At 38.3% G+C, this 26011-nt stretch overlaps 1 protein-coding gene across 4 annotated transcripts; it reads right to left on the bottom strand.

Annotated features, from left to right (window-relative positions):
- Positions 1-667: 667 nt before the first annotated feature.
- On the bottom strand, positions 668-25456 carry LOC148841230 (putative E3 ISG15--protein ligase HERC6). 4 transcript variants are annotated; one of them, XM_088909804.1, is made up of 24 exons: positions 25099-25456; positions 24144-24412; positions 23191-23338; positions 22890-22966; positions 21710-21937; positions 20700-20791; positions 19750-19877; positions 19235-19392; positions 17573-17646; positions 16020-16120; positions 14622-14681; positions 13781-13886; positions 13245-13434; positions 11578-11732; positions 11341-11457; positions 10295-10393; positions 9770-9943; positions 8979-9122; positions 7649-7815; positions 6794-6860; positions 6586-6656; positions 4891-5074; positions 2948-3050; positions 668-1442 (listed from the first exon to the last, which is right to left on the bottom strand). In XM_088909804.1, the coding sequence occupies exons 1-24, from the start codon at positions 25236-25238 to the stop codon at positions 1231-1233; spliced, it is 3264 nt and encodes a 1087-aa protein (XP_088765930.1). In that variant the 5' UTR covers positions 25239-25456; the 3' UTR covers positions 668-1230. The 4 variants fall into 4 exon arrangements, with proteins under 4 accessions (XP_088765930.1, XP_088765931.1, XP_088765900.1 ...); XM_088909805.1 differs by having other exon boundaries at positions 23191-23344; positions 24648-25452; XM_088909774.1 differs by having other exon boundaries at positions 23191-23344; positions 25099-25452.
- Positions 25457-26011: the final 555 nt, after the last annotated feature.

The raw sequence follows: 26011 nt of genomic DNA, 5'->3' as shown, positions 1-26011 counted from the left end.
CTAGCCAAACAGGATCAGCTGATGTAGTTAAGAATGGAGCGAGTAGATGGTGTTTTGTAAATAGGTGAAAGAGTCAGTCTGTCTAGCTTCACTGAAATGAAAACTTCAGTGAAATGAAAACTGATTGGCTGACAGAGTGAATTGTACTCCAGTGCCTGGATGTTTGTGACTAATGATTTTTTTACATAAAAAGGGTCAGCGTAAGGAGTTTGGCATGGAACGGATAAGGAAGATCAGCAGAAATAAGTGCAACCAAGTAAAAGAGCAGAGTTGATAGACTGTGCAGACTTCACTGAGAAGGAACCAACAGCAATAGCTAGGAGCTCCAAGGGATTCTGCTTTGCCAGACAACTTAAATCCTGAAATTACACTTACACTGCCAGTGTATCAAGATTGTCTTTAGGTTGGTGACAATACTGGTTTTGCCAGTTACCTATAAAACCTGTTGAACTCCAAGAGCAGCACCGGATATGTTTTCTTTAGCGGTGTATTTCCTCACTATTTCTCTCCATAAATGATCAGATTAAAGGCAAGACTTTCTTTTACAATGAAAGGAATCAGACCCTCTTTCTTGTCATGGTTATAACTTGCACTTTCATGTGAAAATACCCAGTGAATCTAGCAATGTTGCTTCCGCAAATTAGTTTTAATATACAACAACAAAAACTGTAATGGAAAAACACTTTTATTAAGATCCCAGCTTGATCTATTGATCATCGTTTGAACATATTTTGCCAGGAAAGTTGTATATATGTTTACAGTATTGGAAGTTAGTAGAACAAAATGCAAGTAACATTCCTGCAAAGATGAAAATGTGAAAATTGCATTCTTCCAAAATCTGTTAAGAGCCCACATAGCAATCCCAGCAAACACAGAAGGCACCCACCAACAAGAGAAAATTATTTACTACAACATCTTACCTATTAAGCTACAAGTATTCTATTAATTTCACATGTCCAAATATTTTTTGTGTATATGAAATGGCAGCTCAGGGTCTACACTGGCCATTAAATGCTCTTCAGCAGAAAAGTGGGCTGTCTAACTAAACATAACATTGCTATAAGCATCATAAGCAATAGGTTTGGTTTATTGAAAAGGTGCAAAATGTAATAATTTGGTGAAAATCCTGCTGAAGTACATGAGAGAACATCTACAGAAAAAAAGCTAGGTTTAAATGTTGAAATGCTTATCATCATGAGAGGACATGGAGATGCTATAGTGAAGGATTAGTTAGACCTTCCAGGATCCCCTGCTGAGTGAGAAAGCTTGCAGAAGCCTTTCCCTCAGCCTCTTCTCTGTGGTGTAATCAGGAAGAAGCAGGTGCAGGAAGCACACATTGGCTTCAGGATAGTGGTCTTCCGTAGATGAAGGCAAAGGAATGATTGTCACTTTTACATTCTCAATTCCTAACACAGGTATGCGATCGCTGCCTGTCAGAAACACTGCAAAAGAAAAAAAACTCAAAAACTCCTCAAAAACTGCTTTTAACTAGGTTCCAAGAAAGCAAGCGTACAAAGCAATTGATGATACTGACTCTTGCCCTGAATATATATTATTGTTCAAATCTAACATACATATATGCCAAAATGTAACACTGTAAATCAATTATCCAGCTGTCTTCCAAATCTTTCATGGGTAATGTTAAGAAAGACATTCATTGAGTTTTTTGTAAGTTTTTAATGGTTTAAAAATGCAAATATTAAAAATGATAGCCTAATTGAAATACAATGTACAAAGACATGCAGTTTTTCTTGAATGTATTTAAATGTCCTGGTAAACATTTTTTTATTAAGGTTTCTGTAATCTCTTCAAGAAAAGAAGAAAAGAAGCCTGATTATTCCCAATAAAGAAAAATGGTGATTGCTGGAGACCATTCTCCAGAACACTGTAACTTAGATTTGTACCAGAGGACATGAGATGGCAAAAGTTTGCTGTTTCCCTTATGCCGAAGTGACTGATATTGTCCAATATTGTCTGTAGGGTCTGTAGACTCCTAATTTGGGCAGGTAAAGAACCAGTTGTTTGCTTTTGTCCAAGCAGACAAAAATAACTTTAGCAAAACACCTTTTTCCATCAGAAACAATGTTACAAAGATTCATACCACTTATCAACAAACTGAAGAACGGGACTAAATGATTTTATAAGGAATTCACAGGTAAACAATCACACAGGTTAATTTGAAAAAACGTGACAAATCTAAATGAAATGGACAGCAGGTGTCTTGGCTCAAAGATTCACAAAGAAATCCGGAAAGATTTAAAAGAGAATGGAAGGGGGGAAATCACAGAAAAGAAATTCCAAAACGAATTTGCATTGGGAGCAAAGACCATAGAACCAAAGGGAAAAAGAAATGCTTATGCCTAAATTCTATGCAGCACTAAAACTAAACCACATGACACAGAACATACCACATTAGCAGCCAATTATGATCAAACTGGAATCATAGAAACATAGCTAACTGAAAATAGTGGGTGTGAACGGAATATTAATGGATGCAGTTTTTTGGAGTTTTGGAGAGATAAGAAAAACAGAATATGGGGAGGTAAATCGTTATATATCAAAACAAGTTCAGGTTCAGGAAGCAAATCAGGAGGAAAGAGTATTGGAATGTACAGTATATGGGTCAGACTTGTTAAAAAACATTCCAAATACATAGAGTAAGGAGTATGCTATAGATCATTAAATGCAGATATTGATTAGAATTTGTCACTCTATCATGAAATTAAGAATATGTGTGCATATAAATACATTTTTTTTATGGGATAAAGACAAAGACAGGGGTTGACTAAGGGATTTCCTATAGACAGGGAAAGACCTATAATAATGTCAGCAGAAGAAACTGAAATGGTAGACATGATTAATGTTGGCCAAGATTAATGCCCTTACCCAGTTTGCTAGAGCACCTACAGGAGAAAATGCTTATGGACAGAAGACATGGCATACTCACTGAGGAAGTTTTTTTTCTGATCCAGGGTCAGATCAAGAAACACTTTCCAGAAGATGATAACTGTAGGATGATCAGCATGGTAACTTCCTTTATAAAGTGCATTCTTGTAAGGAAATAATAAATAAAATGTGTATTAGATGCAGTAGATTAAATTGCTATTTCTTTGTAGCAGAATATTGTATAGGAAAACAGCCACCAATAAGAAACTTAATCTTTCCAAAGTTTTGACTCCAGTAACAGCAACAAACAGTACTGTAGCTCCTATTTGACAGAGCTCAAAAATGCTGTGATTCAAATGCTGTTTGCATGCACCGGTGAGATCAGTACTAACTTGCACTATGATACACTAACTACACTGGTTATGCAGTTCATACTTTGTAACACAAAACATGCATATCAGAAAGGAAGAATGAATCTTTGGCCGAATTTCTGTTTTTTGTCCAGCACACAGGTAGTAATGCAATATAGAATGAACAGATTCTTCCCAGGATTGTACAGGAGTTCTATTCACATCAAGCATAAACGGTGCATAAACTGCCTTCAAGATTATAATGTTGGTTGTGTGCATAATGTGGAACACAAAAAAGTTTTTTTTTTACCTTATATGGTAAGAATGCCTTTTTGGTGGCCTTTTTCAGTAAAAACACATTTCTCTAGAGGCGGTAATAAAATTCTGTAGCTATAATAATAATATAAACAGATTTTGTATGGGCACAAAATGTTTTCTCATTTGGAAAACAAATGTGCTTGTTCCAACAAAAATGATTAAACTTAAGCTTTATACCACTGATTGATAAATTCATGAAACTAGTAGTGTGGCCCTACACGCGAGGGGCGTGTTCAGTGTGGAGGCAGAAGGCGACGCCTCGCCTTTGGAGCCACAGCTGCACTCGCTAAACAGGGACGAGCTGCAGCTGCGGGTGCTCTTTAAAGGCACACCCGAAGAGGACGAGCAGGGCGACCCCTGGAAGGGCAGGATCTGTACACCGGCAGCCTCGGAAGGGAGTGTACCCGAGCATGAGGCTGTTTTTCTTCTTTTTATTTTCTTTCAGCCTGTCCCGTCCTGTGTCTATATCGGGACAGGCTTACCCTTTTCCACAAGTTTTAAGTTTTTGGGGGGACGTTGCGCTCCCTGCTCCCCAGACCGGGCCCAGCTAAATAGGGCAAGTCCAGTCTGGTCCCCGCTCCCACGCAGGTGCTTTTTCCAGGCTGGACCCTGTTAGGTAGGGCAAGTCCAGCCTGGCTGTCGCTCTGCACGACGGCGCAGTGCCGCTTCGCATTACGGCACATTTTTTATTTTTCCTTTTTGTTTTTGTGATGCCCTGACGAGCTCCTGCATCAGCACCCTCATTTACCACGGCCCATTCCACATGTGCAATGAGCTCATCAGGGCCATCTCTAACGAGATCAGGCCGGACTGATCAACCTCGTTAAGAACCTCGCACACTATTTAAACCATTCATCAGGGCTCTGACATTGAGTCGACTAACAAGAGTGTTTGCTTGTTCTTTGTTTCAGGTTTTCCAGGAGTTACTTTACAGTTTTTCCCACAGCCTTCCGGTTCCTCTTTGTGATGTTACCACTTGCTAACTTTCTATCACCCCCTCCTGTCTCCCGCCCAGATCTGACTGCTTCCCCTGCGCATCTCAGCTGCCTGCCGTTCTCCTTCTGCTTCCCCAGCGCATCTCAGCCTCCTGCCGTTCTCCTTCTGCTTCCCCAGCGCATCTCAGCTGCCTGCCGTTCTCCTTCTGCTTCCCATTACTGCATTGTTATCACCCAATCACTTAATAAACTCTGTAATCTTTACCTCTCTGAGGACAATTACTGCACCGTGCCCCTTTTCTTTCCACCCACAGGCCCGGTATAACAGTTTTATGAAACAGAAAATTAATAATATATAGTCTTATTCAATATAGTATTGGAGACAAATTGGTGATTCTCACCCGTTTGAATTTATTCCAGTCATAGTCCGTAGTCCCAGTCATGGCTTCCATTAGCTCCTGTGGCTGGAAGAAGCTGAGCAACTCCGCATCACAGACTTTGCAAAACCCTCTTCTGAATTCATCAAAAAGACCGTTCACAGCCTTGTTGAACACATAGTCCACATAGGCACTGACAAATTCTTTCCTGTGAAAACAGGAAAAAAAACTATCAAACACTGGGTAATGGCCACCCCTTCCGAGTACAGAACGAGACATGACCCAGTGGCTAACGTCCTCACTCTCTCTAATGAAACTTTGAATTAGTTTCCTCTCTTGCACCTCCTCTCCTCCAAGAGTGACGCTATTACACAACCCCTCGTTGTGCATCATCCCTCAGGGTCATCTTGACTCTTTCACTGATTCTTGTATAACGCGCACATGTCCTCTCTCTCATGGTCCCCTCATGACCTTCCCTGAGGTCTTCTCCCTCAAGGTTCTGTCACGCGGACTCTCGGGCCAGTATTTAGGTACTGGCTCTCACTAACTGCTCCCTATAGGGGAGTAATAGAAGAAGACCCCCGGCTCAGTCATTCCCATTTAACTGAACCCGCTCTACCACCTTCTTCAACCTTTTTAGTGTGGTGAAACTGCAAGTATCAATTAATATTCATATTGCTGTCATTTATAGACTGCTTGTCCTCGTAAAATTCCCCTTAACCTTGAAAGGGGTTCCTTGACCTTTAGGATGCTTTTAATTAATTTGGCTGATGCTTCTATCTAAAGAGACTTGTAGACATTTCATTATTTATTTTTTGCATACAGATTTATCATCTCCAGTTTATACGATTGGGTTGGCAGGAGTACACTGGATGAAGTAAAGCTGCCGAAGCATACAGCAGCAGATTTCCCACCTTGCCATCATTTTCATCCATCCTGTTCTAAGCGATCCTGTTGTAAACAATCTGACATTCCCAATTTCAGAGCCAAACAGGATGAAAACAGACACACCAGGGTCAAACAGGTATCCCCAGATAATAGAGAAATAAAGTGCAACTAAAACCTCAAGTGTCCCAGAACGTCAGGGAGATTTTTTTTAGCACCCACCAAAACACACAAGAACTTCTGTCAGGTGATTCACACAAACAAGAACAGTATGAAAGTCACGACACATATGATGAATTTTACCTTGTAAATAGTTCAGTGTTAGAGAATGGGAGTGTCTCTGTTGATCTGTTACTCTAGCATATATGTCTTTAGTTTATTTCTTTTAAAATAAAAAAAACTAAATGAATTTGAACTTAAGATGAATAATGTGTATTTAATAAAAATCTATCTTCAATTAAATCTAAGACACACACCACAGCCTGCGAAATAACTACTTTATAAAACTGACAATATTTAACTGTTTGAAGAGCAATGTGATGAATTGGCAGGCTGGAAGTTGTTTATGTAAGGGTTCCCTACATGAGGTGCTCCTGGTTTCTAAACAGAAAATGGAATCATAAAAAATCCATTACAGACTTAGGCACCCAGACTATACTAAGGATGTATGAATGGTGAATTGTGCCAGCTTGCAAGGTGCAAGTAGAGTTCAAAGTAGAAAGAACAAAGAAAAAAATGTTTTGGTTGTGAAGCCTTCTTCAGGTGTTCAGCTCAGACCTGTTGCACATACTATAGAGATTGTAACCTCAGTAAAAGCCTTGATTTTGAACATACCTGTTGGATTTATTCACCGGTTTGCTCTTTCCATCAGGAATCAGGTCCACGTCTTTGTTATCCCAGCACACCTAACAAATATTTTAAAAATGCAGTCAGAGAAGAAATCTGAAGCTGGCAACTGGCTTTTCATCAGCCACTGTTCAGAATTACAGTATATGCATTAAATGAGCAGATGTTTTAGATAAAGGTATGATTCAGTACATACAGAAAAGCTCAACGCCAGACTTTCTTCAATATCATCGCCACTGTAGTCCAACAGATCTTGTAAACTCCTGCAAGTACAGTAAACACACAAAGTAATGGTGTTATCTGACCTTGAATTTGGCAGTAAGGTATACAGTGTAACACTTTTGTATTGTTTAATAATTATTATTAAACATGCTAAATGTGCTAGGTCCCATTTTTTCCCAAATATTTTCATTGTTCTCTGGGTATATGACCCTACTTAAATTATTATTAAAAATAATTATTTCTATGTTGTATATGTGACTACTGTGCACCACATACATTAGTATTCTGCTGAAAATAAATGCACATATCGGGACAACTAGTGTAAATAAGCATGTAGCAGCATATACATATCAGTTGCTATACTGTAATACTAAAATGTGAGTTATACCAGCACTGGGACAGTTCATGAGAGAGTGATGAAGCAAAACACACAGAAGCTCAAATGTTAACTGAAAAGCAACTTGCCTTATTCTAAAATCTAGTGGTTTTAAGCGAAAAAGCTTAAAAGGACCTCACATGACAAAAGATATATGCCAAAAGGTCAGATATGTTTTAATAAAACTATTTTATTCATAGTTTTATTAAAGGAAACTGAGATCAAACTAGAAGACATGGCATCATCACAATTTTTTTCATGAAAATCAGATCTGTTTATATTTTAATTAAACTAATCATTATTATTTAACAGACGTCTGAGACCACGATATGTGGTGCAAATAAGACGTTACTGACTTGCCACAAGTCTGGTGTATCCTAAGCCTGTTCCTCTTGTGATACTTAATAGAGTACTTCAGATTATTCTCTTTCACTGTTTCCTAGTTTCACTCACTTTCCCACCCTGGGCTCCAGCTCCTTCAGGTCCTCCAGAGTTGGCTTCACATCAACCAGCTTCTTGAACAAAGCCAGAGGGAATGGGAGGTGCACAGTGTTGTAGTTGTACACAGCAAGTCCACAGAGAATCCCGAACAGATAGTATTTCTTCTTCTCCACTGATGCCTAAAATACCAGTAAATAACCTTTATCCCAGAAACATTGTCCAAGTCTGAAATGTATATTCTTAAATGCATGGGCACTGTTAAAAATCTAATTATTTATTAACTTTCATTTCATACCCTGCAAATTTGAGCTTGACTTGCAACTGTCACCCCTTTCTCCAGTAGAGAGTGACCAAACACAGAAAATGTTCTCCTCTCACAAACTTTCTGTCTCAATCTGGAACGCTGAGAGATCCATTGTGCCTTACAGGAGATTCAACACCAATTGGAGGAGTGATGTCACAAAGGCAAACTTTGTCATGGTTGGCTAATAATATCTCAGGCTCAAACTGGTACTGCCCAGACTGTAGGCTTTGAACTGCATGCCAGCAAACACTCTGGGTTCCCTGGGAATCCTAGTCTGCAGATATTTTATAACATCTATTTTAGAATGCAATATTGAAGAAGTCACAACAAGAATATGTATCAAGCAAAGTGTCAGGAAACAGGCAACTCACACCACAACAATACTTAAATACAGTATTGTTGACCACATTCATTCATGACCTCAAATCCTAGTGGAGAATATGAGGAGTTTGCTTTTCGACTAGAAAATTTTGTGAAAAAATATTTGTGAATAATACTGATTTAATTTGTCTTATGTCATGCTGACAGACTAAGTAATTTTAATCATGTATTACTATTGATTCTCATTGGGGTAATTCTGTAAGTGCTTTTGAGAACTTTGAATTCTTGAATGAGATCCCATCATAGTGTGCATGTATATAAAAGAAAATATATAATACAACAAGTACTTTATAAATTTAGGATTCATTGTACTTCACTGACTTGTATATGCTACAGAAAATGACAGGTCAGACACTGTTGGGTCACTATTACAGGAGAAACTGTAAAATGTCATGCTCAGCAGGACGGATGTGTGTGTGTGTGTCCTAGTTGTTTTTTGGTGTTAATCCTGTTTTCCTGCCTAATTAAATGGGTTGAGCTACTCTCAAAACAAACTAACGTAATACAGTTAAGGTTCTTTTTTCATCTGTTTGAATGCAGATCATTTATATCATTTATGTGTGGTCCCTGGATTGAAAGGCAGATAAGGAATTGCTAGTTCATATAGCATGGAACAATACATCAGAGCTTCTCGATAATCTTGAGCTTGTGCCTCACCTTGGTAGGAAACCAAATTACTGTCGATGACTCATTGTGCCAAAACATGCCAGATTCAGGTTCAATTATTTCACTGATGACTCGGCAGAAGAATTCTCTTTGTATTCCTCTTTGATCCTGGCACTGCTTTTCTTGGAACTTCACCTTTAAAGACATAATTTACTTACACTGGCGGAAAGAAAACTTGGGTTTTCTTTTTGGAATACTTTCACAGTGTGTGTGATTATACAGTATGTGTACGCTGGCAATTTCAGGAAAGTAGGTAACATTTTAGAGGCTTCAAATAAGATTCGGGTTATGTAACAATTTTTAACTGGTCATAACATCATTAATAACTCATTCGAATATTGTTTATCGATGATTATTAACAGATATTACAGTTTTACCACAAACTATCTAACTCGTATCATAGCAGGTGATTAATCACATTAATAATAAAGCTCCTACATTTCTTTTAAACAAAACACACTCTTCTTATCAAACAACTACAAACTCACCAACAGACAGAGTTATACAGTATTAAAAGTGAAAAGCAAGTTATGTTTGGTAGTATGACCCATCATTGTACACATCGGTTAGGGTGGTCTGTCTTTCTGAAACAAAACAAGCAACTTGGCTTATAATGTATTATTATAATCAAAACTCATATTTTGGGTTTTAGAAAAAATAAGGCTTAAACAGTCAATTAGCCTTTTGTTAGTCAGCTTTCAAAGACATATATAAATATCAAACATCACGGAATCTTTACCAACACACAAGCAGCTTCAGAAGGAAAGCGTAGATCATCTCACCATTAGCTGCTTCCTGAAGGTCGCATCCTCTGCCATGTGGAGTTTTGTAAAGGCATCAGCGGTCAGCTGTGTGCGTCTCACCTGGAGCCTGAACACAGGCAAAGGAGGAAGCAATGGAGCCCTCTGTATTAGTGTCGTAACGACTGCTGTATTGGAGTAGTCGATATTCCCAAGCTACAAGGTAATAAAATGTAAAAAGGCAATATTTATTACAGTAGAACACATACAAAAAGATATGAGCTTTAACTCAAAAGTGTGTACTCTTGCTGAAGAAGCCTTTCCCCACTAAATTAAACTACATTTTCACACAGTCATCAGCCACTGTAAGGATGTTGAATAGGTTGTGTCTGTTCATATCCACTTGTTCCTCTGGCCCTTTTTCATCTTTGGCAGGACCAGTTTTACTGAGGACTATACAAGTCTAACACAGTTCCAAACACTGAGGTGAAACGGGACATCATAGTTTTTCAGATTCAACTTTCATTGTGATGAGAACATACAGAACAACTTCAACTGGAGTCTTACACTTTTCAGGCGGGTATCAACATGCAGCATCTGAACCTTGGCGAGTAAAGTCAGTGCAAAGGGGAACCGGCAAAATATAACAGGACTGATGTCATCCATCTACAAAAACAATAATGGAAGGGTATTGTTAAACATGCTATGAAATGCTATGGTGCAACTCTTGGAAACACACTGTAACAAAATTAAAACATTATCAGATCAAGCTGGAAAGAAATCTAAAGCACACTTTTCCAATGAGAACAGGAGAGATAGGAAATGCAAATGTACCAAAGATTGTTTTAACAGGAAAAATAACATGTTTAGCAAAAATATACTGTGGGTTGTTAAAAACACAGACAATGCGTGTTGGAGACATTGGCATCTGATTTTTTCATGCCCCTTACTATAATGTCCAGCATTCTAGCAGTGAATTCAGAATCATAAAGATCCAATATTTAGAAAAGCCCCAGAGGTTGAGTTTAAACTGTGGATATTGATTCCAGCACTTTTAATGTAGATATAGAGGTAACTAGATTGCCCTTTGGAATGAATGAACTCTGTAGCTTTTTTTGAGACTTGCCTAAGAATAAAAAATGAATCCTGTTTTGAAAAGGATATCGGTAAAAGTGAACTTTAAAGAGAAGACATCAGACAAGCAATGTGAAACAAAATGTGGTATATTTAAACTACAGCAAAACTATGAACTATAAACCCAGAACTGACTCCATAGCTTCCTGACGAACAAGAAAAGTACAAAGATTGACCCACAGCCTGTCCAAGCATGGAATCAACATCACGCTCACTTGTATCGCCCATGCCAATGACCCTCAGACAACAGTATCTAAGATTCACATAAAGACTTGGTCAACTTTTTATAAAGCTACAGAAATGTCAGTATAAACAGAGGGATCAATTATTCAAGTTAATGTGAGGTTCATGGCCAATTAGTATAAAGGCAAAGAAGGAGTAATCACATAGTGGATTAACAGCAGTAGAGCAATAAACATCTCGTCAGAATATTATCTTGCTAATGAATATAGCATGTGCTACATACAAGAAAAGCTTACATCCAGTTTTGCATAGAACCGCCAGTTCACCATGTCAACCACAACTGGGACAAATGGCACCACTTCATCAATATAAAAAGCGCTCACTGGCAGACGGAATTGGGCCCCTTTATTTGCCTGCAAAATACAGTTTGATAGGCATGTTACTTATGCAATACAAAAGTGTCTTTAGTAATTATTTTCAAAATATTTACACTGGAATTGTAAAAAAAGAAACTTTCTAGAGTCTTTACGCACTTTGAACAGCTGTTTCATGTTTTGGAGCACCTTCTTCAACAGTTGGTGATCCTCATGTGTGCGCATGGCTGACTTTAACATACAGGAAAGAGTGTATTTGAACATTTGGAGGATCTTGTTCAAGTGGGTTGCCTGCAGTGTCGACCACCAGTTTCCTGTGTGCAAGACATTTGTTAAAGTGTGAACTCCAAAACTCTGAAATGTTTGTGTATTAAATACTAATTCAAGAGGAGGATATAGACAGAAACAAGAAAGGAAATGCTATTTCCTGTATTCATTGGATAAAAACCTCAAGTCAGCAGCTAAAACATTGAGAGTTATAAAGAACTGTATTTTTCTGACGATTCTACTTGTACTCTAAGCTGAAACATCTTAATCGAATCACATATAACAATAGTTGAACACTAGAAAGTATCATCTACCTTTCTATTATCAGTAAATATCCATATCAATTACTTTATCAATAGATTAAAAAAAACTACCTAGTTTTTACCAAAGTACAGTTAAGGTTGATTTTTAATGTTGCTCCTTATAGTCTTAAAACTCTGCCAGTTTTAAAATTGAGGTTTACAGCATTTTAAAATTAGCTTATTATCTAAGCACTAGTAATTACTTTCTTCAGAACTATTTCTCAGAATATTGATTATATTTGCATTAAAAAGTATGTATTTAAAGATCTCCATTGTCTTAAAAGAATACAATGCATTACAATATCAAGACTAGCTACTGCTTCTTAAATATCCTAAAAAGATATTTTATATACAAATGCCATACTTAGTTGTTTATTATTTAAGAATTGGGGAATTAATGAAGTCAGTACATCCCACTAATACAGATAATACAACAATAAAGTCATTTCATTTTAGCACACTGCACTGTCTGATCATTTTCTGGGTACATTTACCATAACTACAGTCTAGTCCTAGATACCATACACTACTGCCTGGTTTCATGTATGACAGTGAATCTGATAGGCCATCAGCACCACAGCAGGGTGAAGGGGCCAGAGCTGTGCCCATGCCAACTGTATTTATACAGTACTACAGCTTGATCTCCACTAGAGTCCAGAGGAACAGGACAGCTGTCAGCCTTCACAGTGGGAGAGACTGTAAAAGTTAGAACGACCCAGAACCAGGATGTCAATATCAAGTGACAGACATTGACCTCAAGGATTCTCTGTTCCATTTTCATTTTCTTTGATTTTGAATTGTTCATACGCCGACACCCTGCACTCATGGTGATAATATAAAAGTGTGTGCAAAAGCCCTTCTTTGTTCATAGTGCACTCTGTCAAAGCACACTGCTCATAAATAAAATGTGTTATTTCTGTAGTTCTAACCATGTAACTGATCTCTAAATCCTACTCCTACTGTGCACTACATAAAAGCCATTTTGGAGATTTAATATTCCTGATTTATTCAGCTTTGGATGTGTGTTTTTAAGCAAATACATGACATTTGCATCTACCAGTATTACAAGTCCATACCTTATGATAGAAGTTATTATTACTAGCCAACACACATTTTAAGACACATGATTGAAAGAATGACAGATCGCAAAAATGCAATAAACTGGTAGCGTCTAATATAATCTCTGATACTTGGGAAATATTGATTTTACTAGCAAGTAAAGGCTTTCAAAATTCTTCAAATAAAAATAAGTCTTACTCAGGATCTTTATCGATGTGTCATTCAGATTAGCCATGGCACTTGACAGGGGGAGAATCAAGTCACGGATGTGCTTTTCCTCATGAAACACCGAGACCTCTGGTAGAATCAAAAAGATCTCCAATGCCTCCACATTAGGAGAAGGAGACTGGAGGCTTGGAATAAGTTTATCCATGAAGGATGTGGTAATCTATACAATAGATAATCCAAAGTAGAACCAGGAGTTATAATATTATATATTCTGAACCAATTCTACTCAGCAAAAACACAATAAATGAACCAATATTTGCTATTGATGGCAAAAGACAGCTATACATCAGTCCCTGTACCAATCTTTAACAAGGTTTTGATATCTGTCTCTCAAAATAAACACTTGAAATGACTTTAACATATGATCATTTAGACTCGAGCATCAGTGAAAAGAACCTCAACCTTATTTGTCAGGTACCTGGAGTTCACTCACTTCTATAGCTTTAGGAGACCCAAGAATACAGGCAACCGGAAGAGTAGATAGCAGCATTCGTGGTTTACATCACCTGATTAATTATCCAATGCTTTTTCTGAAGCTGTCGAAATGTTCCTCTAGCAGATTCAATATCAACACCAAAGAAATGCATTCTTTTTTCTGAGGGCGAATCATCCCTGAGAGAAGAACATGTGGAGTGGTTGGAAACTAGTTTATTCATGCATATGGTTTTTGAACACAAGGTATCTCTAGACAATACTATACATTAGACAACAGACAAATCAAAGTAAACAGCACTACTTCTATTTGCCTCATTATTATACTGTTACATAAACATTGGATATTCTTTCCATTTTGCATTAAATAGAACAAGCCTCTTGTAGTGCCATAAAACAGCATTCATACCCTTCCAATGACGTCCCATTTTGTTAAATTACAAATTATATATACACATTGTTTTAAATGAACATTTTAATCAATAGTTCAAACCTAAAGTCAACACTTATGTGTGACAGAAGTTAAATGTTGGCAAAAACTACAAAGAAAAAATTAAAACTAAAATATGTGGATTTCCAATTATTCACCCTCTTTGCTATGGCAAACCTACAGTAAATAAGTTCAAATGCACACAATTACTTTGACAAGTCCCACAATTAGTTGAGTGGCTTCTGAGTGCAATACTGGTTACCATGATTTCAAATAAACACACATCACTATAAGGTCCTCTGTCAGGTAGTGAATTTCTGTACTGAAAGTGAATTTACAGATCTTTACCTCTAAAGCATTCATACAAATCAACCTAAAAACATATCTAACAAGTAAGATAAAAAAGCAGTATAAACAGACATGAAAGGCAAATGTAAAATTGCCATACAAGATTTCAAAAGTTAAAAAATATCACAACAGCTTACCATTTCTTTAAAAAACTTGCAATCAGACAGGAAGCAGACGAACATATTTCTGCAATCTCACTGTGAATGAACACAATAGTTTACACCATTTAATTTTTAAAACAGTGAGCCAAATTGTTTTGGTTTCAGAGATATTTAGAAATCTTGTACTGAAACTGTGAACTAATTAAAAAAAAATTAAGGTGACACCCCAGAAATTCTACAGAAATCTTATTACTAACAGTCAATATTTTTACTGGGATTCTGCCTCAGTTACTCTGGAATAGTGGTCACAGTCAACAGATGATCAGGTGCTAACTACAGTACATGGGGAAAAAAGTATAGAATACAGCATGGTCAAAACTGGGAGTTTTTTGTCTTTTGTTTTGACATTTATTTTAAAAAGGAACATGTGTCAGGAACCTTGGTGAAGGCTCTGTTTTAGGGAAATTTAAAAAGAAGTGAGAAGTGATAACTGTGTAGATTCGCTACTTGACAAGTACAGAATGACATATGTTAAAAGGACAGGTTTATGGATAGATGAAACACTATTTCTTTTCCCTCTCATCCATTTATTTTCTCACAAGGAAGCCTTCAACCCACACGGCCTGTTCCCAGCTGTTAAACATGGTGGCGGATCTGTTTGGTCTGGGCAGCCATCTCACTGGGCCCGATTATTTCTCTGCGTGGTGGAGTTACGGCCAAGGAATACAAAGTCATTTGAGGCGACCAGCTGCTCCCTATGATGCAAACTGTTTCAAGATGTTCCCACATTCTAAGATAACACCCACATACACAGCTATATGGATTCAAGAGTGATTTCATGTACACCAGAATGTAGTCAAACACCTTGCATGGCCTCCCCAATCACCAGATCAAACTTTACTGAACCTTGATGGGAAGTTATGGACTCAAAGAACTGGAGAATTTCCTTCTTGAATGGTCCAATATCCTACTGGAAACAGTTCAAAACTTGTATTCCAACAGGGGCAGCCCAACTCCTTATTACTCATATACTGCATTGTGTTTGCATTATTTTATCCACCCCTTGTATATGACAGTGTGTATGCATTCAATGGCAGACTCTCAATGAGCTCAAAACCTGGACTTCTGGGCAGTGGAAAAAAAGTATAGTAATATGAGTTGATGAGTCATCTTTTACTCTTTTTTGTGAGGTCATAGGATGAAGATTTATCTTCTTTAGAGTGTTTATGTAATAAAAAAGGAAATGAGAAATAGTGGAGTTTTGTGCTGGACATGAGGTAAGATTTGGTGTCTCCAGGAACAGTGAAGGTTTTATTAGGACATATCAAATTATGAGATTATGAGATTATTGTATTGGTGTGCAATGCCACTCAGAGGAAACAGAGAAAACCTATGTTATAGGATGATGCCTATGAAAGGGTATTAAAATAATACCTTTTAGCTTCCTTCCATTGTTTGCTTCCAAATTCCACTGTCAGCCATTTTTTAATTCGCTCTTGATCAATTTTCAGGAGTTCTCCTTTTGTCACTGGACACTAATGAAACAATTCACATCTTATCAAACAAAAACAGTTATGTCCCAGGTGCATGTTGGGATATCCAACAGCTTAAGCAGCAGTTACAAAATGTGAAATTAACACAAAAAGAAGGAGAGAGAAATAGGTTATAAACCAGAAGCCAATCAGGCCCATTTGCCCATTTAGCCCATCGGGTTAGTAATTAATTGATCCCACAATCTCATACGCCGTATAATCATTTCAGCATGCCTTAGGGTGAGGAAGTCCGATTATCTAAAGTATCAATATAATTAGCGTTAGTATAGAGACAGGATTATTACAGGTCCTAGAGGCACTTAAAAGGAATAAATATTGAAGGTCTGATGGAATTCTACCAATCATACTGAAAACAAGAGATGTTATTATAAGCTGTTAGGAAACCTCTTCCAACAGTCACTCAAGACAGTGGCAATATTCACTGACTGGAAAATGACTAATGTAGTGTCTATTCATAAAAAGGATGACATATTGGAACGGGGAATTATAGACCAATAAGAGCAGAGGACAGATAGCATGCATGTTGAAAAGGCAGTTATTGTTTAACTAATTGCTTAGACTTCTCTCAAAACATTAAAGACTCTAATGGAACAAACAGAACACATGATACAGTACAGTGCACTTACAAAGTATTGGGACAGTGACAACTAACCAGGGATTTTCACTATGAACTCTAATAATAATTTCCCGTAACAAACATGACCAATATTTACAAATGTATTTTATTTTTAATAAATGTCAGTTCAGTTCTACCTTTTAGGGTCAGTGTGTGTTGGACCACTTTATTCTAAAGGAGTAAAAGATTGGGAAAACTGACTGACAGGTGTCTCTAAATCAGGTATCTGTCGTTGGATAATTAGGCTGTTATACAGTAGCTGTGAACGTGCCATCAACCTGTCATGCTTCAACGTCAGTGTTTGCAGTCCATAATAGAAAGCCAAAATGAAAACCAAAACATTTTTAACAAAAGCAAATAATTTTGAACCTGGAACAAAACAAATACTGAATTTGACACTTTACTTACTGACAATTTTTAAAGTGACTGACCGAACCCTTAATGTCACTTGAAATCATGGCTTTGAATACAAAGTCTGTTTGATTTACTTTTACTGATCAAATGTATGCTTGGAGTCACCCAGAATTAATACATATATTTTATTTTAGTTATCAGTTATATTAATCTCTTTGTCACAAATATAATTCGCTTGATGTAAAAGCAAAAATAACTATTTTAATTTTGCTGTTCCAATACTTTCTGAGGACACTGTATTTATAAATTTACAGAGGGCTTTTTATTAAGATCCTCATCCAAGATCAATCCTAAAAGTTATTCAAGGTAACGCATGTGTTGGATAGAGAATGTCTGAATGGATAGAAAACAGAAAACAGAAAACAGAGAAGGGTGAATGCTCAGGTAGTGTTTGGGTAGTTTACCTTAGAAGGTTGAACCTGAATGAAATTTGTATTTTTCCCTGTGAATACTGCTATTTCCTTTGGATTCAAATGACCTGAAATAGGATAATAGAATAAAGTTCAAGTTCCTGTTTATTGTCATTATACTCATACACAGGTATATTGTATAACAAATGCTATTTAGCTAGCTCTCAGAAGGTAAGTAGTGCAAACAACAATACAATAGTGCGAGAATAGAAAGAGAGAGACAACGGGCAATGTGCAAAACAACAACAATTGTGCAAATTCATATGTCAACAGAATGAAATAAAGGATACAAAATTATGGAGAGTAAACGTCTTGACATGCCACAGGTAGAGGTAGATTTCAATGTGTGTTTGAGTTTTGATAAAGAGAGAAGGCACCGTAAGGGTTCAGATCATATGTGAGAGAGGTTGGGAGGTTAATAGTTTGCTCCGGTACCGTTTTCCAGATGGTAGAGGGTCATACAGTCTGTAGCTGGGGTGTGTGGGGTCTTTGATGATGCTTAGAGCTTTCCTCAAGCACCGTCTGTCATAAATGTCCTGGATGGATGGGAGAGCAACCCCAGTGATGGGCTGGGCAGTTCTCACTACCCGCTGTAGGGCTTTGCGGTCAGCAATACTGCAGTTGCTATACCACACTTGATGCAACCTGTCAGTACGCTTTCTGTGGTGCATCTGTAAACGTTAGTGAGGATCTGGGGAGATATCTTTGTCTTCTTCAACCGTCGTAGGTAGCAAAACATGTTTTACCTATACAATTCCAACAAGGCTTTGAATAGCTTTGAGTAACAACCAATACCTCAAGGTCTTTTCATCTTAAATGCTAGAAGTGACAGTAAGATAGGAGACTTGTGTTGTACCTGATGGAGGGCATGAAGGCAGCATAATGGACCACTGAACGCACCTGAGGGAGGCGGTGGAGGGATGAGAAGGAGGGATCCTTATGCAGGAAAAGGCAGTGTGAGACGGCAAGGCTGCAGGAACAAGCAGGCAGGCAGGGTGGCAAACACACAGAGCCGGCAGGCGGAGAAGCAACTGCGCAGCCATGCAGCCACACGCCGATTGCAGATATGCAGGTGTGCAGCTGAGGGGAACAAGCAACATCACAGAGGGAAAAATCCAAAACGGGAAGTCAACACAGGCAAGGAGAGAGCAAGACAGTCCGGGTCATACACGGAGAGTCACTGACACAACACAGGGAGATCCAGAGGACCTGGCTAGGTAAAAAAGACGGTGGTTGAAGAGGGGGAATAATATGACAAAGCACAGGAGACACAAACAAAGCCAAAAGGGGAATCCAGGAGTCACAGTAGAAGGTCAACTGGGAGAATCAAGCCAAGCTCGAGAGGCACAGAACCAGGTCACAGAAACAAAACCAAGCACTGCAATGTCTGCAAAGTGGGAATAAGTACCCTCTCGGTAATGAGGCAAGTGCTGTTTGATTACAAGCTGGTGGCATTGTGAGCCCGCCTGATCCTGTTGTCACGGGAATGGGCAGATTGCAGGACTGATTTGCCGATGGCCCACCAGCCGTAGTGTTACCGCAGCTGGAAATGGCACCCACCCAAGTGCGATCGTCACAGGGAGAGCTCCACACTCTTTGGGAAAACCAGTGAATTGAAACCATGTCATCAATTTTCTGTTCATTCTCTGGGCATACCTTCTTGTGCAGAACCTGTCAGCTTAGAGCTCCAGGGCTGCTGTACTGGGGTGGGCTGCAGGTGACTGGCTGTGCTGTTGTTTCCTAACTGTCCCTTACTTCCGCTGCCAAAGGCCAGGAGGAGCCCAGGGGATGACAGATAAACAAGGGTGTGATGGCTAGAAAACAAATATTGACAGCGTAAAGTGAAAGCAAAAGAGCATAATACATTTTTTCTCTATAAAGACAGATGTACATACTGTAAACAGCTCCTAGCATAGTTGGTGTAATCATGCTGGTTTCAGAGCTGCAGATATTGAAACACATGAGGGAAGTATGCATGCTGAAAAGAGCCAAGGTGATCCTTTAAGTCCACTAACAAAGGTCTGCTCAACTAAGATTATCCAAAGCTAACTGTAGTTACAGTACATGTTCTAAATCACACCGTTACAAAATGTATATCACATCTACATTTTTTAAATACTTTGCTTTGTTAATACCCAAGGAAATTATCTCCTATGTTTAAAAAAGCTGACCTGCCACATGCTACTTGAGATGCCTGTTCAGTGATCTGCTCCACCCTCCTTGGTTTGAGCTCATTAGTTGTAGAGTTGTGCCCCAACTGGCCATGACGTCCATCTCCAAAGGTATAAACACCACCATCCTGGAACAGGAGGTGGGAAAACTGTTAAATACAGTATGTAACCATACCCCTAATGGTTAGGTGAACAACACCTTATTAAATAACTGAATGGGAAGCCTTTATTCCAGTGTTAAGAATCTAATTGGATCATATTATACATAATACTTTTGTTAGTACAGCATTCTTAACAGATAGTGAAAAAGCATATAAAGTATTTTATTTCTGAAGCAGTTATCATAATACTACCACATAAATAACAGGATTAAATCATAAACTCTTGGATTTTTGTATTTCTAGCTCAACCATAGTCAAAATAGTTCTCTCCTATCAAGTGAGCAACTCTCTTCTGCTACAGAGCTATCTAGCTGGCCAGCTCTAGGCTCACATAACTCTACCTTTTCTATAACCAGATCTTCAGTAGGTTCAGAGGACACTGGTGAGTTTCTCATGTCCAATTCCCATTCTCTCTAAATTCTGTGCACTCTGCCTTAAAACTGCTGTTTTCTGCTCCAATCTTCGAGACCAATTATCAATGTCGTTCCCCAGCGCTTGACAAAAATGCTTCATTTCAGTTATTAGTTTTTTGCAGTTTGATTTTCTAGCCTTTTACTATGAAGCTGTATAAAGCTACTCAAACTCAAGGAGGTCTGTCATTCTTTTTTATATAAAACTGTTGCAAAAATTAACACTACCTTTTTAAATTAAACCAGAGAATGCCACTCCTAATACAAATTGTTACAAATACAAATATTGAATTCACTCTTTTCAAACCAGGTTTAAAAATAATTCAGCTTTGTTTGATACAGGTGTGCTATAGAGAAAAACGTGGAGGTCTCCTCCTACCTTAGCAAGCACGGCAGTGTGGGCATCACCACAGGATATATAGGAAACCCCAATTAGTTTGAGGGCAACCGCAGGGCATGGAGAAAACCTGCCTACCAAATGAAAAATACAAGCTTCCAATGTAAACGTCTCAGTCAGCAATATTTTAGTGTTCTAGTAACTGCGGATGTAATCAATAAAATATTTTGACATGCAGACTTCCTTTATTGGACACAATGCAAACCAAGGCACTCAAAAGAAGGAAAGGGCATGACAATAAAAGCAGAGCTCATTAAAATTCCACTACCACCTGACCCTGAAATGTTTGGTTCACACACCTCCAGTCTGTTTTTACGGTGGGTTTTTCAGATGGTGATGTCAGCTTCAGCTATGGAATAGTAATCCCAGAATCCAAAGCTTCCTGATGTGACGCTTCAGACTGTCTGCACACTGCTCTCATCTACATAGTTACACTGTATACATACAAGTGCATCGCACTACGCAGAATTTTGTGTAATGATATCCTTTTATTTTTCCCCTATTTACATTGATTTATTTTATATATCTACATTTATGAGACTAACTGGAATTTTTTTTAAAAAGAATGTACTTTTCCATTTGCAAAAAGAGCAGAAGAGTATGCTCATAACATTTTCTCACTTACATTTCATACCTACAATACTATTTCACCAGACTGTAATATTGGACGTGATTTTATTAAAATAAGCTAACTCAAAAATGACACCTCAGAAGTTCTGCACGTTGCTTGAATTCATGGGTTTCTTTTCATCCCATTCAAGATAAATGTAACAGCTGCTGCCAAGCAAAGTGTAAAATGTGAAAAATGGCATGAAAGGAAATGCATATTTCTTTATGGACAGATATTTTACAGAAGCGAAAGGAAGTTAAAGTTTAACTATAATGTAAAAACCTAAATGTTAAATACCACCACAACAACAATAGCACCGTCCTACAATGCAGCATTTTTTTTTAAAGAAAGCAGACAGATGTCCATCTTCGTGTTTCAGTACCTTTTTCATCAACTCTGTTGATCCCCAGCTGTCCAGCATTGTTGGCCCCCCAGCAGTACACAGCCCCCGAGAGGGAGAGAGCGAAGCTGTGAGCCCCCCCTGCAGCGATCTGGAACACTGGCACTCCTGACAGTGAGAGGACCTGAGTGGGAACGGGCTGAGAGGGAGTCCCCTTTCCAAGACCCAGCTGGCCAAGGGAGTTCTGCCCCCAGGAGAAAACTGCCCCACCTACAGGCAAAAAAAACACTTTCACTGCAGCATACTCGGAGGACATAACGCAGACGCAAAAGGAAATGCAAGAGTAAGATAATGTTAGAAGAGAGGCCTAGTGGATTCAGGTCAGAAAGATATTGAATACTAGAGTGAAATATCACTCATGCTGTATTTCAGTTATGTCCTAAAACATGACCATACAGTTAACAAATGTAGAACTTTCGTTGGAAAGCTAGCCCAAACCATAGTTCAGGTATATCCTCGGCACTTGTGGAATCCGTGTCGAAAACGTCCACTAATCATTTTCCACTTCTGAAAAAGTTGTTCAATCAGACAAAATATTAGCCTACAATTTTCCCAGTCAGAAACCAATTAACCTACCAGTGTGTCTTTTGACTGTGGGAGGACCGTGTAAACCTAGGGAGAACATACATACTCCATACAGATAGCACCTCAGGAATCGCACTCCTAACCACTAAACCACTGTGCTGCTCTGTTTAAATGTATCTATTGCAATAATGTTTCTACTTTAGGAAAGATTACAATCATTTGAAAAATGTTCCTTAAATGTTCTTCTGAAACAAAACTTGGAATAGGGTTAGAATTAGCATTAAAAACTGAGATCATTTACCATTGTGATTGCACCTTTAAATACCCTAATTAAGAGCTTAGCCATATCCTCAGCCTTGTGAAATTGCATCTAAAATCTTCCCTTCAAATGATAAATAGACTTCTCTGGAAAATTGTTTTATATTTTATTTTCCTACTTATTTATATTGGAAAATGTTTATATTTAGTTATGATCTGTCTTTTTGTAGACAGTACTTATTTATCAGTACTTATTCACAAAATAACTTATTCCTGTAATTTACAGATATTCATTACATATTCTTACTCTTTTTAAAGACACTATGATTTTGAATTAGGAGAACACAATCAAGTGCACAAAGAATTGTAGGCAACTTACCTCTTGAAAGAGCCAAAGTATGATGGTTTCCACAAGCAACTTGAAAGATTTGAATTTGCCCCAAACTTTGAATTATTCTGTTGATAAAAACAAAAGTATGATTTACACTTGTCATGTACAGTTAAGTGCCATTAGATAGCTTAGTTTTTTTATTTTAATAATCCTGGAACAAAAACAAGAGCAAGAACTTTTATCAGGAACAATAAAATTTACTGTTTCAATAAAACTGTACAGGTATTTTCGAAATACACTTCCATTTATATATACTTTTGCTAACCTGATAACGGGTACACCTGCTTACCTAGGCTTCAGAACCCCTTTCTTAAAAGCGACAGTTCCCAGCTGTCCCTCGCTCCCTCTGCCCCAGGAGTACACCTCTCCCGACTGGCAGAGCGCCAGGCTGTGCTCCTGACCGCAGGCCACCGACACCACTCCTGTCAGACCCTGGACTGGGGCTCATAAAGACAATATGGACTGGTAATTATTGAAGAAGTTCAAGTAGGTAGCTGCGTCAGCATGCACAGGTTTCAGAGGAACAGGTAAAGGTTTATGCCGTTCTGAAAGGAAAAGACAACGTTTCAGCTGTAAAGCCTTCTCCGGGTGTCAGAAAAGCAAAAAAGTAATGAAGAACGGCTATTTCCTATTACCCGTGGGTCTATTTATCACATTCCACCTAGTTTTGAGGATGTACAAATTGTTGTTGTGCTATAAATGTGACTTTAACTGGTCCAGGGTTATTTTTTATGAGGCAGGGTTTAGGGTACTTTTATTTAGAAAGGTGCTGCCAAGCCAGCGTCGCTTAATGTAGCTAGCATCGCGTTACTAGTCATTGTCAGAAGCGACGGAGTGGAAAACGAAACTTAAAATTACAGAGTAAGAAACGAAACTAAGAGAGATGATTTTACTCTTCAAAGGGCTGTACCCCGGTCTGGTTTACTGAATCGCTTTGTGTTGATTTACAAATAAAATTAAAAACCCAAGCGATTAACACGTGAAAAGCCTTTAATTTAATTAACTTTTTGTCTCAGTTATGCTTATAATAGTGTCGCGATTTGTTTTTGCCCTGAAAAACAATCTTAAGGAAAACCAGAGACATTTAATATTGAGATTTCCTTACCTATTTTTGTACCCGCATACAGTATGTAACATAGTGCTGAAGTTGTACTCGCCCTATTGATTGGTTTGAACTTCGCAAAAGTTTCATTAACTTGTTGACTACGAACCATTAAGATATTCTGTGAAATTTCGTCTTACCTGGTGTTTTCGTGCCTAAGCTGCTTTGTCTGCCCAGTTGTCCCCTATGATTACTTCCACACGATAAAACGGTGCCTTCTTCATTGAGAAATAATGTGTGCTGCTCTCCACACGCAACCAGGGAAACATGTCGGAGTAGCGGGTGAACTTCTGCGGGCAGCAGAACCAGACTGTCATCCTCTTGTAGGTCCAGACCAAGCTGCCCACTCGTCCCTTCTCCCCAGCAGTACATGCTCCTTTGGTTCCCGCCGCGCAGTGAACTATCTGTACTAATTATTCAAAAACAAGAGCGAAAAGTGCGAATAAATAAAAAGAAATCTGGGAAAGATCGCTTAATTATCGCTGAAAAGTTAATTATTGACAAAAATCTTGGCTTGCTGCTTGTATCATTCAGATCAAAAGATCGTTTTCTGAAATAAACCAATCATTCAGCTCAAAACCATTTTTGTATAGAAACACCTCTGCCTAATCATGGGTGCCATTGCAAGCCTGTTTTTCACAAACCCCTTTCTGAAGACTTGAGCTGTTCCCGTTTCTCTCAGCCCCAGGTGATCTCCTATCCCTGCTTGACACAGCACCAGCTACAAGCTGTGCTCCCGATCCAGCTCACAAATCACTTCTCTTACACCCACTATTGGCACTAGATTTTTGTAACACTCCCTTCTTTTTTTTGTCGTGTGAACTTTTTTGTTCTTGTGAGCACATCACTCCTGAAGAACTCCCGCATAAAAAAGCACGCGAGATGTACAATAAAGGACTAAAGGCTGCGACATACGATTTTTTAAACTTCTAATCTTTCCTGTAAGCTTAAACGGAATGTATTGCAATACATGGCATGTCGATACTACCCAATGTTCTGTACTGAAAACCAGTCATCTGAAAGACAATGCAAGAAAAAGACAGAAAAAGAAAATCAGACAGGAGTGGAGGGCTTGGAGTCACATCTTGGGACTACCTCACAAGAAGACCAAGACAGCAGGAGTTATGCAAATGAGAAATTTGTGCATTCTGTTTCAAACAGAAGACTACTTTAGGACGTATAAATCTTTCCTGCTGTGCAGAACCATGACATGTTTCTAATTGGCTGTGATGCATTGCCTATAGGAGCAGCTGATATAGTCAGGATTTCCTTATTAGCTCAGTTCAAGACTGAGAGAAGTTTTGTGTGTTCCTTGAAACTTTTTCACACATTCACATTGTCTGTGGCAAATGCATGATATTACAAATGATATTACAAAGAAACAATAGCTTTGACAACTATGAAAGGTAGAAAAAGTTATAGCTGCTCTGTAAATGATTCAAAGAAAAGCAGTCAAGATTAGTGGGCTTAATAGGAAATCCTTTCATCTTCTTTAGGAGGAATTGTAAAACATATTCCATAGAGTTGTGGGAGTCTGGTACAAGCTAACTAGCCATACTGTTGAAGCTGATAGCCTGGTGTAGTTCAAGAACAAAATGGTTGTGATCCTGGGATCCAGCTATTGTTACTAGAGTACTTATTATGCAAGACAGCATACAGTGCTATTAGTTTGATCAACAAAACATCTGAATATTCAAGAAAGCACAAAATAAAGTATAATTAAAATGTATTTAAAAGACACAACTCCTACAAAATGATTAGACGCTAGAACCATTTCAGAACACTTCAGTTTTAGATTTGTTTGATTCCAAATCCTTTCCTTCCAAGATGATTGGAAGATGTTCTGTGAAGGCATATAGGTCAAAGCCTAAAATCCTTCAACTTGTTTCCACAATCCAGGGTAGGGGAAGCTCTGTGAGCTCTAGGTCCTCTGCTGTCCCTCAGGCTCCACAGCATCTATTCACCAGGTGCAGCACAGCACTGGGCCCATAGGAAACGCAAGGCAAGG

The sequence above is a fragment of the Atractosteus spatula genome, chromosome 1 (assembly GCF_055471065.1).
Source record: "Atractosteus spatula isolate fAtrSpa1 chromosome 1, fAtrSpa1.hap1, whole genome shotgun sequence".
NCBI lineage: Eukaryota > Metazoa > Chordata > Actinopteri > Semionotiformes > Lepisosteidae > Atractosteus > Atractosteus spatula.
The sequence above is the reverse complement of the archived record's forward strand: the minus strand, read 5'-3'. Positions and strand labels throughout refer to the sequence as shown.

Excerpts from the sequence above, each read along its gene's own strand:
- LOC148841230 (XM_088909774.1), bottom strand. The coding sequence starts at position 25,238 with ATGCATCACAGCCAATTAGAAACATGTCATGGTTCTGCACAGCAGGAA. Across the intron at positions 11,733-13,244 it reads CACATCGATAAAGATCCTGA|GAAACTGGTGGTCGACACTG; the intron begins GTAAGACTTATT and ends TCTTGCACACAG. Across the intron at positions 3,051-4,890 it reads ACTGGAATAAATTCAAACGG|AATGCACTTTATAAAGGAAG; the intron begins GTGAGAATCACC and ends TTTCCTTACAAG.